Source organism: Mastigoproctus giganteus, chromosome 2 (assembly GCF_048544385.1).
Source record: "Mastigoproctus giganteus isolate SK-2022 chromosome 2, ASM4854438v1, whole genome shotgun sequence".
In the NCBI taxonomy this organism is placed as follows: Eukaryota; Metazoa; Arthropoda; class Arachnida; order Uropygi; family Thelyphonidae; genus Mastigoproctus; species Mastigoproctus giganteus.
Genome location: NC_143576.1, coordinates 152,910,613 through 152,925,259, shown reverse-complemented (window position 1 = coordinate 152,925,259; position 14,647 = coordinate 152,910,613). Strand labels below are relative to the sequence as shown.

The 14,647-nt window shown below is 39.1% G+C and overlaps 1 protein-coding gene across 1 annotated transcript in view; it reads left to right on the top strand.

The window, feature by feature from the left end:
- LOC150089669 (fibroblast growth factor 18-like) overlaps positions 1 to 14,647 on the top strand; it is a 186,896-nt gene that overhangs the window by 146,301 nt on the left and 25,948 nt on the right. The window contains exon 3 of the mRNA XM_090368727.1: positions 1,035 to 1,206. Within this exon, the coding sequence (XP_090224853.1) occupies positions 1,035 to 1,206 (172 nt within the window). The remainder of the gene's footprint in view (positions 1 to 1,034; positions 1,207 to 14,647) is intronic.

Below are 14,647 nucleotides of genomic sequence, written 5' to 3'. Positions count from 1 at the left end.
ACTGGACCAGCGTGGCAGATTATGGTCCATTTCCCTCAACATGAATTGTTGAGGAGGCTTCCATCTGCAGTGGGTTGATAATGGCTGCAGTTTCCCTTCTTTTATACCTATCAGTGTTAATCCAGCGTATCTAATTGCTAATTTGATAAAATTGCTGACGTTAAGAGAATTTGAGCTATTCTGGGCAAAGAACAGCTCAAATGAGATAAATTGAGGTAATTTGTATGAAGATTAAAGAATTAGCTTATTTATCTCACAGTTTTATCCCCGAGTTTATTATGAAGTTTATTTAGGAATTTAGTGTGGCGGTAATGTTAAAACGAATAAAAACTTAACATCCTTATATTTATAAAAGTATGCATAAATTATCCTAATATAAGTAGGCCTGATGGTTACGGGGTAATTTAATGTCAAATGGCGAGCAGTTACTTGCATATTTCGATGAAGAAAGGCTTAACAAAATGGAATGAAAGCACATTCGATCGAATTCCAAGGACTTCATTTAAAATTTAAGACTGTGGAAAAGCACAGTTATTACAAATCAGTTTCGAAAAAATAACAAAACACACAAAGAGAATCTTTAATTTTAACTTTGTCGATCCCTGTGAGCATTCGTGTATAAGTCGCCATGATACGTCACGAATCTCGGGTCAAATTCTGTAAAAACATTTCTTGTCTGACTGTCTCTCCTACTATTCTAAATATTCAAGTAGCAACTTGGACATGTATTATTTATTTTGTTGTAAAGCAGCGGGAGGACAGATTAAAATTGGGAGGGAGGAAATGAAGAAAGAAAAACGCTGATTTTACTTGTAAAAATCAGCTTTGTAAGACCCTACTAGGATCAGTTTATATTTGTATTTTATATGTATAATAAGATATCATTATTTAACAGCGACAATGAATTTGTTTTCAAATGCGATTAGGTCAGAAACCTGATCCAATCGCACGTAAAAAATGTTCAATGTAAAAATTACTTTTAAATTGAATGAAAGATCCGAAATTCATAATGTTCGTATTCTTCTTTGTCTTAGGGGTCGAGTCAAGGTGTTGCCGAGGGCTTAGAGAAAGGTGCGCATTACCTCCTGGCCAACAGTAGCGGTTCGTTACAACGGTATCACAAACTGTATAACTACTGTAGTCAGAAACATGTTCAGATCGTCGAGAAAAAGGTCACAGCGCAGGGCGACGACGACAGCCCCAATGGTAAGTGCTCTACACTTAACGTAATAATTTTGATTATCCCCTCCCTCAGTTTCCCTGCCTTCTGAATATCTTCGGAAATGTCTGAACAACTCAAGTCTGCAGAAAAGAGAGGGAGGAAAAAATCCAATATTTTCTAAAAGTCCTCAACACTGATTGCATCTAACGTTTTTCTTAAATAAATTTTAAACTTTAAATAAGGAAAATGCTATTTATTTTTATTATTCTTTCCCCCCACCCGTTGATTGTATGATTAATCATAATCTGTATGGATATAGATTGGAAATCCTAGCTAACCCTTAGTATGCTTCTTATTACTAAGATTGAATTTCAAGTAGTGCTTTAAACAAACATTATGGGAACAAATTGAAACGACAAATATCTTTTGGGTGTAGTAGGGAGGATGCAGCTTGGGAAAAGCGATTCAGAGGTCCTAACTTTTTTTTCATGGGGTTTCAAAGGTAATTGCGAAGGGGGGGGGGGAGAAATCAATAAAAATAGGAATAATTGAAAGTAAAAACAAATCTATTTGAACAACCAAGATTCTGTTTATACTTTAACAAGTGACATTTTTTATAAGCACATGAATAAAATATAGAGATGACGTTACGCTTTTCTTTTTTTTAGCAGTTGGAATGAATATGCAGTTGAAATGAATATTCATTGTAGAATTACCATGGGTGGCGATATTATTATTTCTTTCTTTTCCTTATGGGATTATTTCCCATTCGCAACGGGTACTGGTACCACTTACTAGGGGTGGTTGTCATGTCCGGTAACTGTTATTAGTCAAGGAACTCTCTTACAGGTTTTTAGGATCGCTGCTTTCTGGAACGAGGCCATAAGGTTCTTATGGAGGCTCATTGGATCATGCCGATGGTTGACACCATGATTGGAATGGTCATTACTTGTTCCATATGCCACATTTCTGGGACCTCCTGTCTTAGGTCTGTGCAGTTAGGCATGGCGACCAGGTTTCTGAGTTTTCTTTTTTATATGACGCCTTCTGCGTTCTTTTTTTGTAATTTCAAATTTTTGGTTAAGGTAGCATATTCACCTTCTGCCCACCCCTGAATACGCCCCTGAGTCTGTTCTGGAGGTTGCTATGGGCACAACTATGTCGATCAGGTAGTTAGCCTTTTCCTTCTTTCCGATGAGAGTTATGTCAGGATTGTATTGTTCGTGTTTAGGGCACGGTCCCAGTAGGGGTCTCTAGTACAGCCTGGAGTTCATACACGTAATACGGTACACTTTCTATTATCAACTGATGTTTTCGCTCTAGTTTCTCATGTATTATCCTGGCGAGCTGGTCATATGTTAGTGTACTCCATCTTGGTGATCACCCTACATCCCGCGGTGATATGCTGGGTTGTTTCTGGGGCGAGGTGGCATTATCGACAAGTGTCATTTGTCGCTCCGGGGTTCTTGGCAATGAAGTTCCTGGTGTTGGTTACTTGGATGGCAAGTAGGAATCCTTCAGTCTCGGGGAAAAGTCTCTCTATCTCGTGAGCAATGCGTTGGAAGACATCTTATCTATGTAGTTTTTATTATTATTTTTTTTTAAGTAGTAAGGTTTTAAGAGCATTAGCGACTAAGACCATATTGCTCCGTGTAAATTGCGTGTGTTCCATGGTCGATTTTTTATTTATTGGACGAAAAACCCGAGTTTCCTGGAGAAAACCATACTACCCTCGCCCAATACCGACTAACTCAGTCACGTTGAGAAAAGGCCCATAAAAATTCTTCCCGTCATCGACGGGACTCGAACTCAGGTCTTTTCCACCCAGTGTGGGGAGGATGGCGATTCTACCAACTGTGCTACCCACGAGGGCATCTATGATGGAGGTCATTGTAATGTCTGCCATCTCCTTGTTAAGGGTGTGAGCCGTTTGTCTATCTTTCTTTTGGCGTGGGAGAGTGTAGCGTTTTTTTCCTAGACGTATTTTTGCAGGTTCTTAATGGCCTTCCTTTTTTGTTCAGTGAGATCAGTCAAACCGCTCCTTCCTCCCTCCCGAGATATGACCAGTGTCTCGATGGCCGATTTCGGGTGGTGTTGGCGGCTCTTGGTCATTATTATCCTTGTCGATCTCATAATCTCCTCCAGCTCGGAGTTGGTCCGAGTTATGATTCCGAAGGAGTGCGTTAGTAGTAGGACTGTGACTATGTTCCCGCTATTCAGCTGTGATTTTATCAGGCTCCTGAGTCTCTGATGTCATTTCTCAGCCAGGTGGGCCTTGATCGTCTTGTGTTCGAACTGGTGAGCTTGCATCATCCACAGATATTTGCAGGTATCTTGCTCTATCATTGCTTCAATCTTTTCACCGGTCTTCTGCTGGTACTTTCGGCCGACTGGAATTCCTTGTTGCAATCTATGGGTCTTGCATTTGTGTAGGCCAAATTGCATCCTGATTTCAGTGCTGAACTCTTGCGATCTGGAGTAGTAGTAGTAGCATTTGATGCAAGAAAGCAAGTGTATGAGCTTATGCAGCATCAGCCAAAAAAAAAATCACACCATTCCCTCCAAATGCCTGTGCAGTTCCTCCTTAAATTTATTCAAACTATCAACTTCCACAACGACAGATGGAAGTTTGTTCTAGCAATTAACCACCCGCTGGCTAAAGGCAAATTTCCGCACATCTATTCTACATCTGTCTTTTCTTAATTTGAATTTATGCCCCCTTAGGTTCGTAATCTAAACAAGTGGAAGGATCCAATCAGAATTCAGCGTGCTCAACCCATTCAAGGCCTTATACACCTCAATCAGATCACCGCGCAGGTGCCTAGTCTCCAGCCACTGCAATTTGCAGAACTCAAGCCTCTCTTGGTAAGAGGATCCCTTCATTCCCCTCACCAATCTTGTTGCCCTTCTCTGTACACGCTCAAGTAAATCTACATCCTTCCTAAAATGAGGCCTCCAGACCTGTACGCAGTACTCAAGGCGTGGCCTGACCATTGCCTTATACAGAGGCATAATCACCTCCTTTTCCCTGCTAGCAAAATTCGTATATATCATTGACAAAACCCCATGACCTGCCCTGGCAGCCTGTCTGCATTGCTCAGAAAACTTCATATCTGCCTGCACAATTACTCCCAGGTCTCTTTCATTTTCTACCACCTTAAGTGTAGTACCACACAGTTGGTACGTTTCTCTGGGGTTACTTCTACCCATATGCAGTACTTTGCATTTGTCAAGGTTAAACTTCAGTTGCCACTTCTTAGCCCATCTGCCCAAATTATCTAGATCCTGTTGCAGTAGCACACTGCCATTACTGTCATTAACAACCCTGCCAACCTTTGTATCATCTGCAAACTTCGACATAAAGCCTGATATACCTTCATCAATATCATTGATAAATATAGAAAACAACAGTGGACCTAACACGAGTAGCTGTTGGAGTTTGATGCCATCTATGTACATCAGGTGAGAGAGACAGTGCACATATTTTTCTTCCTTTCTTTTAAGGTATATTCGTATTTGCTGTTGTTGAGCGATAGACATGTATATTATCTTGTGTAGGACGGCACATGAACGTCAGTTTATCTTCGCCTTGGTGTGATGGATACAGAACTCTGTAAAATGCCAGAAATGTGTGTTGTGTTGTTTCTGGCCTCTTTGTCACCAGGAAGGCGATCATCTGGAAAGTCTGCCCAATGTTCGTCTTCACCACGGGAAGGTAGGCCCGTGGTGAAGTGTCCTACTGTGGTAGACCTCGACTAGCTCGTGGGTTTGCTCCCTGTTTGTGCCATATTGCACAAACCCCGCACCCACCGGAGGAAGCGCTATACCAGTGGGAGTCTTCAGTGTTAGACAGAACGATAATGGGCTCAGGGCATCTCCCTGGAAGAATCCCCTTTAGGTTGTGATGTTCTCGTCCTTGATATTGGAGGATCACTATCAAGGACGAGATAGTGGAGGTATTCAGTGTTTCTATTAGCCAGCTATAGGGCATGGAGTTGAAGGCCTTGTGGTAGTCGATGCAGGCTGTTACAGGTTGCAGTGCTTCTTGTAGGCTTGCTTCATAACTGCCTCATCAATGGTCAGTTGCTATTTGCATCCTTTGCTCATCTGTTTAAATCCTTTCCGCTGCTCAGCCATGTTGTTCTGGCTCCAAGTGGTCTAATATCTTAGTTTTACAGCTGTTCAGGATCTTGTACTTTGTTGGAAAGCAAGTGACTGGTCTGTACTTCGCCATCTTTGTGGTTCCTTTATCGTTGGTTTTCAGATAGGTGATGCCTTGAGTCGGAGACACTGGCATTGTGTCAGGGTGCCTTATCATCTGCGAGAACTATTCTGCTATGTGCATGTGTGTGCAGCTGACCTTCTGGTACCATTGGTTGTGGATGTTATCTATTCCTGGGACTTAGTAATGGAGTGTTATACTTGTTCCTCTTGACTCTCCCAATCTGTCATCTCTTGTATATCCTTAGTTTTCTTCCGTTCTAGATCTATACAGAAGACATGGGTGCTAACTTTGCCGCTGTAAGGTTACACCAGAACTTCCCGAAGGTTCCTATAGAAGGCTCTCTGGTTTTCATCAAATATCTAGTTGTCTGTTTTCCTCAGGGCACTCTCCCTATATCGGCGAAGTCTCTTACTGAGTGCAACGCGGTTCTGCTTGGTGTCCAGGTATCCTTCGGTCCTCTGATTGTAGTTCTTGTGTTTGCTGGAGATGTCTTTCTTGAGGATGGGCTTCACTTTTGTGACAGTTTCTTTCTTCTGTTACCCCACTGATACTGGATCAGTTGGCCTATCTTCACTCTTGGTTCTATCTTCTGGTGTAGCTTTCTCTCTCAGGCTGATGGTGCCTGGTGTTTGAGTTTTTCTCTCTGTTTTGTCTCGATTTCTGTCCTCGTGGGTAGCATCGCCATCCTCCCCACACAGGGTGGAAAAGAACTGAATTCGAGTCCCGTCGATGACGGGAAGAATTTTTAAGGGCCTTTTCTCAACGTGGCTGAGTTAGTTTGTCTCAGGCGAGGGTAGCATGGTTTTTTTCCAACAAAAAAGAAAATCGAAAACAGAAAACATGCAATTCATAGACAGTATACACGGAGCAATATGGTCTTAGTCGCTGATGCTTTTAAAACCCTACAACAACTCTGGTCTTCTGTTCATCTTGGCAGATGGTATCTGTTGTTTGGGTAATCAGGTATTATTCGCCGATTGAGATCATTTGTGACTTGCTACAGGGTTCTGTTGGACCTGTGCTCCGGTATAATGTGGGTTTTTGTGGGGTATACTCCATCAAATTCTGCTAGGGCCATCTTCTATTATGGATATCATGACCTCGTATGTTTCCACCTTTGCTGCTCTGGGTTGTAGTTCTTGTACTTGCTGTTCCTCCTCCAGTTCTGATTCTGTTGTGCCCTATTCTTTCTTCTTTGTACTTGATCGCTCACATCCTGTTTGATTTATTTTTCCAGTGTTGCAGGAGCTGTCAGGTTCTTCGTGATTATGATCCTTACCTGGTTTGCCGTTCGGTGACCGGAACAGTCGGGAACCGTTCCAACCACTTGGTGTCTAGTTTCATCCTGTACATTGTCTTGTCGGTCTCTAGCTTCGTTACTTTGTAATATGCCACATGAGAACGTATTCATTTTGGTGCTTCGTTTTGGCTTTTTATTCCTGCCTGAGTGGTCACATCCAGTTAATTGGCCTTGCTCTCTTGTGCTAGCCATATGAGTGAAGGCGCCACTGCCTTTTTCTGGAGACTCCAACTTTTCGAAACGACCCCTCTACCTAAGGCTTGAATGCAAGTGACTTTATATCCTGCACCACACTCGATGCAATATGTTCAGTATTTCTACTTCTCATCTTCACTCAGCTATGAAGGTGGACCTGTTTAGCTTTGGTTTTTGCATCCAGCGGTGGTTGGTAGTTATTGGAAGCGACACTAGATGGTGTCACTGTACGTCTCAGTAATCATTTCGATCTTTTGGGAAGTAGGGCCAACGAAGCGGCTTTCGCGATTTTTTTTTTTTGCGTTGGGATTCGAACACATTAGTGGTTCGGTGTCGTAACTTGGGCTAACCGCGTCCCTCTTTATTTATCGCCATCATGTGATCACCCTTTAACGGATTTTGGCTGGAGGGCGTGTTTACATAGTTAGGCCTGAAAAATAATTTCACAAATTTAGAAAATCCTGCTAAGTAGGTGCATACAAGATTAAATTAAGCTAAACAACTTATAACACGTTTCTTCGCTCATCTGAAGGGAAGTTGATTGATCTTTTCTTGCTTCAGAGTTCACATCTGAATCTACCTATACACATTCCCAAAAATTTATTTCATGCATATTTTGTAAGCGCATAATGTACCTGGGTCGATGTTGAGATTATTGAAACACGCAGTATTTTCTGGGAAAAATCTTTGCAGACTGTTCAACTGCATTTTTGCTTTGGTTCCTCACCATATATCCTCTGTTGTATCAATAGAGGTCAAGTTCGAGCTCGACATTATTTCCATTATGGGTTTGATACTATCGATATCAAACTTATAATGGAGATAATTGTGAAACTGCATCCATCTCTTCTGCATTACGTCTTCATGTACTTCAAAAACTAAACGCAAGGTCACCATAGAATAGGAGGAGACAAGAGACCTTAAAGTGTCTAATGCCGGACGAGGAATCTTGGTATGTAACTTCATATCAGAAAGAAAGCAGAGGTAAATACAGTGGTGCCATACCAATTAAAAAAAAAAAAAATTGGGGGAATGGTGGTTGGTTTGGTATGGTTGTTAAAGACAAAGTGGGTCGCTTAGTCATCTAAGCGGGGCGACCAGATAGGAATAATTCCGAAAAAATACATGGACAGAAGAAAAACTGTGGATACAACATACTGTAATGTGCTTATAAGTTACCTGAACCAATAATTTCATAACAAACATCAGTGCCGTCGTGGTATGGTAGACATCCAGGCAAATGCCTACGGCGCCATTTGGATAGGGGCACTCCGCTGTCTTGCAGATTATTTAATTTTAATTTAATTTAAAAAGGGCGCCCAATGCTTGACTTGCATAGGGCGCAAAAATTTCTCACGATGGCACTGACAAACATCGATGAGTTGGTGTAAAGAGAGAGAGAGGAGACAGAAGAGTTGGTATCTCCTGACTGCTTCGTGTGGTGGAATGCGAGGACTGCCAAGGCTAGAGGTTTACAAAGACAAAAGAGCAAGCGTACAATAAAATATTTCACATAATCACACAAGTTTAACAGACATAGATTATAAAATTAACTCTAACTCTCTCAAATGAATTCTAACCTCTTCGTTTACGAAATCGAACAATAATACTCAGTTGTAATTCTTGTATTGTATATCTTTTGTTGTGATTTGATCCAGAAGTTTTAAAAATTATAATTACTTTGCCTTTAAAAGTCATATCTGTAAAAAGATCACTGATTAAAAAAAAAATTAGTTGAAAAATGGAAAGAAGCAAACACGAGTGAATACCTCGGTAGGTCGCACTTCGCCTTTTATTTTTTCCAGTTTATTTTTCAATCTTTTAAAACTTTCTGATGGCAATCAAGAAGGTTGGATAAGTGAGTATCTCTCCTTTTCTAGTTGCCAGGCGCTCCACGGGAGGTCATCAAACGCAGCAGGAGGGAGCTTGAACTTAGGCCTGTCGCCGTAGCAACCTCCGATAGGGTCAACGAGCAGAGGCTGTCAAGGCGAAGGTGAGATTGCTGGTAGACCGCGTGGGGTCTCCGTTCACTGATAACTAGCCTACTTTCTCGAATTGAATACAATGGAACTGACCTCCAGCGGCACACATCAAAACTTATGGCCGAACTATGTCCCTTACTTTGACGTAAAAGCTGCGGACACCACCTTCACAAGTAACATTAAGAATCACTCGCAAGCTGGATTAGTCACTATCCAACGACCTGCTTATCACATAAGTAAACGAGATGCTTTTTTTTTTTTTTTTTTTTTCTTTATAGCTGGGGACGAGCATAATAACCTGAGGCAAGATTTCACGTTTGCTTCTTTCCATTTTTCCAACTCATTTTTTAAATAGTGATCTCCTGTCTAATGCACTGAGAGCCCTGGTTGTATCTTCACTTTAATGTCTAGTTTAATCTTTTAAACTAGACATTAAAGACACAGAAACCTTGCTACTATTAATCAGCGACACCAATAGTATTGAATGCCATTATATCAAACATTCTTGCTAGTTAATATAAATATACCGTTGCTTTCTAAAAGTTTTTTTTTTTTATTCGCATATAACGTATGCGATATATATATCGCATACGTTATATTGTATGTAATACAGAACCTTAATTTAATAAACATTTCTGTTTATACTCCGGGACGACAACACAAGGCAGACGGGTTCACAAAATTGGAAATACAAGAATATCACCATAATCCCGTCAAAGTATTCCATGTATACACGCATCAAGAAAAATAATGTCACGCCGTCAATTGTGCTTGTAGGATTTGGTTTCGAAACCTTTTAAATGGGAGAGTACTAATATGCTTACCGATTTCTTTACTATGCAGTGTAATAAAAATGCCACAATGTAAACCTTTTAACAGAAAGCAGAAATGAATTAAAAAGTAAACGGTTTCTCATGCACAGCTTACTTAATACACCACTACGCGAGATGTGAAAGATTATTTAAACACCACTACGCGAGATGTGAAAGATTATTTAAAAAGGAGATAAACTTAGTGGTTAAGAAAAAAATTTAAAGACAAAAAACAGAAGTCGTCTTTTGTTACATCGGAATATATGTACTTCCTAAATTTTCTGCAGAGATCTATTACTAAAAAGAAACGTGGGGTAGCGACTGACCATACAAGTGAATCGCGCAATTCCATTTTCAGGTTCGAAAAGGTGGCAAGAAACCGGTGGTAACTAAGGAGGTGCTTTATATATATTGCAGGAATGAAACTTGAGTTAATGACGCGCTTGGCCATGCCTGGGAGTAAAAAAAAAAAAAAAGTAAACTGCAACCATTATCAATCCACTGCAGGATTGACGCCTCCTCAATGATTCATTCTGAGAGAAATGGACCATAATCTTCCACGCTGGTCCAGTGAGGCGATTGAAGCCCGGTCTACTCAAAGAGCGTGTGCTACTGCACTCCTGCTGCCTAGGAGTAGTCAACTGAAAATATCAGACTTGGAATAGGAACGTGTGCTTAAAATTCGATGTATTTTCCGTAGAACTGTTTGATGACTTAATTTATCCTATTAATAATTAAGAGGATTTTAGAAATATCAGCTCACTTGTTATTGAACTGAAAAACAAAACTGATGCTATAACTTTAAACTTATTTTCTATTTACTAGATATCAAGCAGAAACAGTTTCTCACTGATAAAACAATTTATCTGGTTAATAATGTAATGTAAATTGTTTGCATTTTATTTGGAACATTTATTATAAGGAAAAGAATTTATTTACGATGAGACCTGCATTGCAAAAAAATTAGAAATACAAGATGGTTGTAAAGTCCTTTTCCACTTTTAAAAATTAATAATTCGAAAACTATTGGTTGTATATCGAAAGAATGATTTTCTGCATTGTAATCAGTATAGGTGGAATTATTTTTAACAATGAAGAAATTAGTTCGAATTTTGACCACTAGGAGGCATATAAAGCGATTAATTTATACAAATAACACGAAGGTAAATTAGCAATAATTATTTTGTAATATGCAGTCAAGACGGGGCATTACGTCCTCCAAATTTCCGATAGAATATTCACTAATCCCCGATGGATTGCGTCCTTCAGTTCTGAAAGAGAATTGAATTGAAAAAACCTCTGTAAACATGGTGTTTCAGATATCCCCACAAAGTCTTCCGGAGTTAGCTCGGGCAATTTTGCAAGGCAGGGATGTGGAAAATGGTGACTGATAACTCGCACTTCCGGGAGCTGTTTGACATTATTGTCAGTATGGGGGCATAGCACCACTAAATAAAAATTATTATTCTTCCACGTAAACTGCACTCATTAATCTATGGGATAATTTTGATCCGCAGTAGGCATAGATATAGTGTGCTGTTAATTGCCCATGTTTCAAAATGACCTTAATGGTAAAGAAACTAATAAAAGCGTTTCACGTAAATTCACACCATACTGCAACCTTTAATTAATGGATGGAGCGATTCCCCAACGTGCACATGAGGGTTTTCTCTTGGCCAAATTTAACAATTTGTACCTACCATATATATCCATCAAGGTGAAAGTGTGCTTCATCCGTCCGTAGGATGTTAAATAACCGTTCTGTCTCCTGCGCTGCCTTGTCAATCATCCACGGGGAAATCACGATAGCTTTTGATAGTCTTGTATCGATGCAGACGTTTCCCTGTAATTTCTAGAGCACGCATGGCGAGCATTGGGTAAGTAATCTCAACGAACTTGATCAGGTTTATTGTTGCCTCACCAATTCTCTGAATCACTTCTTGTGATACCGAACGGATGACCGCTCCTAGGCTATGTAGGTAGGTAGTTAGGTAGCCTTCTTCAAAACTCCGTACAATATTTAATATGGTTCTTCTGGAACAAGAAGGGATCGAGACGTTTTTTGCCTTTAATACGCTCTAAGTTACTGCAATAACATTCTCACTATTCTTGTAATAAAATTTACTTAAAAGTGCTGACTGGATTTTGTTACTGAAGTTAGGACTTTTAGTTTTTTTACCTTGACGACGGAGACTTAAGACCATAAAAAGCACCCGAATTCTCTAATCTCAGGATCATTCCTTTTTGTAACGAATGCAAAACCTAATTTGTTTATTGGGTGAATAAATCGCTTAGCCTGCTTGTAAAATTTTGAATTAATTTTTGTTGTTTAAAAAAAACATTTTATAGATTACAATGGAAAAAAAAAAAAAACTTTCGTACAATCTACAGTTCTTGAGTTATTAATTTTTAAAAGTGAGAATGGATTTTATAACAAAGTACACGGTACACTATATTCAAAGAGTTTTTCTGCATGGATCTACCCCGTGTTTCGAGACCCCAATTATAGGGGGGGGGGGCAAAAGTAAAACAAATAAATAAATATTCTGTTTATACTCCGAACAGAGAATATGAGAAACAGTACCGTATTTAGCAGTCACGGGCTTGAACCCCGGTCACTCAAAGCATGCGTACTTAAGTACCCTCGCGATGACTACTGGGCTACGGCTGCCTTCTAGCAAACAGTAAACGGGCTAGCTATTCTAACGATTGTCCAAAGGGTAAAATAAATAAATTTTATGTTTTACTCCGGGACGACCATACTGTCAAAGGGGCACACAAGAGGCATCAGGTATTTAGTAGTCAAGCGAGCTTGAACGACAGTCAGTCAAAGTCACGCCGGACCATTTGGCTACAGCGGCCTGTGTTGAGGGTCCACTTAGCCTAAAAACATGCATTTATATTTTAACGCTTTTAAAGATCGTAATAAAAAATTGTGTTTAGAAAATATATCCCCTCTCCCGGGGAAATATTTGAAATTTGTAATAGTATTACACTGCATAGTATTTTTAACATATATAAAACAATTTTTTCAGTTTCGTAATTCCAGCTCAACACAGAGGCTCCAAGTAGCGGGCTCTGGGGGACAGGGGCTCAGACGACCCTGTATTAAACCACATGAAATAAGCTTTTATCAACAACAACAGTCTTTATTAATTCTAAGTTGTTTTGTAAATGTGTTGTTGTATATTACAATTCAAAATAGTTTATTATATATATATATATATATATGGTTTCCTTCTGTTTAATTATTTCATTTTTAATTCTACTCTTAAGTTCTATTAACGTCTTACAATTAGGCTCTTTTGCAAAATCGATTTTACCTGTGAAAAGTAACTCCTAGAGTTTTCTAAAGATCCGTTGGTGTAGCCGAAAGCTGATAAACAGGTTGACACGATGAACAAAGTTATTTATTTCAATATTTACAATTTTTTCAGTTTCGTAATTCCAGTGCTTTGTTGCCAGTTGACTTAAGTGACGTTTCATTTCCTTAGATCCTATGGTAAGAGGCAGCTATTTGTGAATGGATAGTGTTTATATTAAAATTCAAAAAGAAAAACTTTACTTAAAGGGACAGCTATGGATGAGGAAATGTGATGCTTTAGGCACCCATGTTCAACGCATGTATGGAACTCTACAACTAGAGGGGATTTACGACCGCTGTGAGATATAGGGGCAAAACCTTGAACCCAATGTCAGACATTTTAGGGATGCCGTAACCTTCCCCTAGTTCCTTGTAATGGGTGATATTTCTTCCCCTCACAGAGGATAAAATTTTCTTCAGATTGAGGATATTTCCTGAATGGAGAGGTCATGAGGTTTGCAAACTTATTTGGGCACGTGGTGGGATGACCCAGGAAGACTAATTCATTCATTAGTGTCGCAAAAAATCCGTGGTATTTCTAATATCTGTTGGGCTTAAGAAATCTAAAAACGAGGGAAACATTTTGTAATTATTTTCTTGTTTCCCAGAGATTATTAGATTTTTATATATTTATTTTTTTTTAAATAAAACGCGTTTACTACATTTTACCACCCAAATTGTAAATAGTAGTCACAGTCGCTTGGAGACCTCAAATTGAACTCCTTTATAAGGGAAGATATCTATGAATAGCCATGTTTTGCAATTTTTTTTTTTTTTTTTTTTGTTGCGTTTCAAAAATACTTTGCTTCGTGTCTTAATTGGAATAATCTTTTAAAAGATTATTTCACTCACTTCGGCGTGAATTATGGATGCTTAGACCTCCGTTTCTTCACACGAAACTTAGAGTAGCGAATTAAATTCGAATTTCAACCCTTGATAAAATTCACAGTTTATAGTGATTGTATGAGGATGTCTTAGTTGTTTCCCTTGGAAACTTCTGTTATGCTAAGTGGATAAAGCAATGGGCAATTTTCATTACGTCTTCATAGCAATTCTTTCATTTTTGCTGCTACACCAAAATAACTGATAACTAGGGTTCGGATTTTTATGTATTATCATATTCATTTTTCGTTTACATAAAGGCATGAAACTTAGTGTGTCCTCAGAAACTTAGATCCTCAGACCATGTAACATGGTCTGAGGATCCTAAAGAAGCGTGTTTGTAATTTCATATTTCATCATATTTTATACTCGTCGACATAAAATTTCCATATTTCGTCCTACGATAATTGACATTATTTATCAAATTAGTTTAAAATATATTTCTAAAAAACCATGGGAATTTACATTTAATCATTTCACATTCTTGCATGCCCGGGCACGAGCGGTTAAATCCCAGTTATTTTGATTGGCTCTTTAGTCACTCACAATTTAAAACTTTACTGAGTTCAACGAATTATTCGTTCTTTCTCTCAATTATTCGAAAAATTTGAGCTTTTTAGAAAATGGATTTCTTCTGTGGTGAAAGAAGCGTCCAAAGACCACATACCGAACGGATGGAAAAATAATATATTGCAACGCATGAAATAAAGAGGTACGTAAATTAA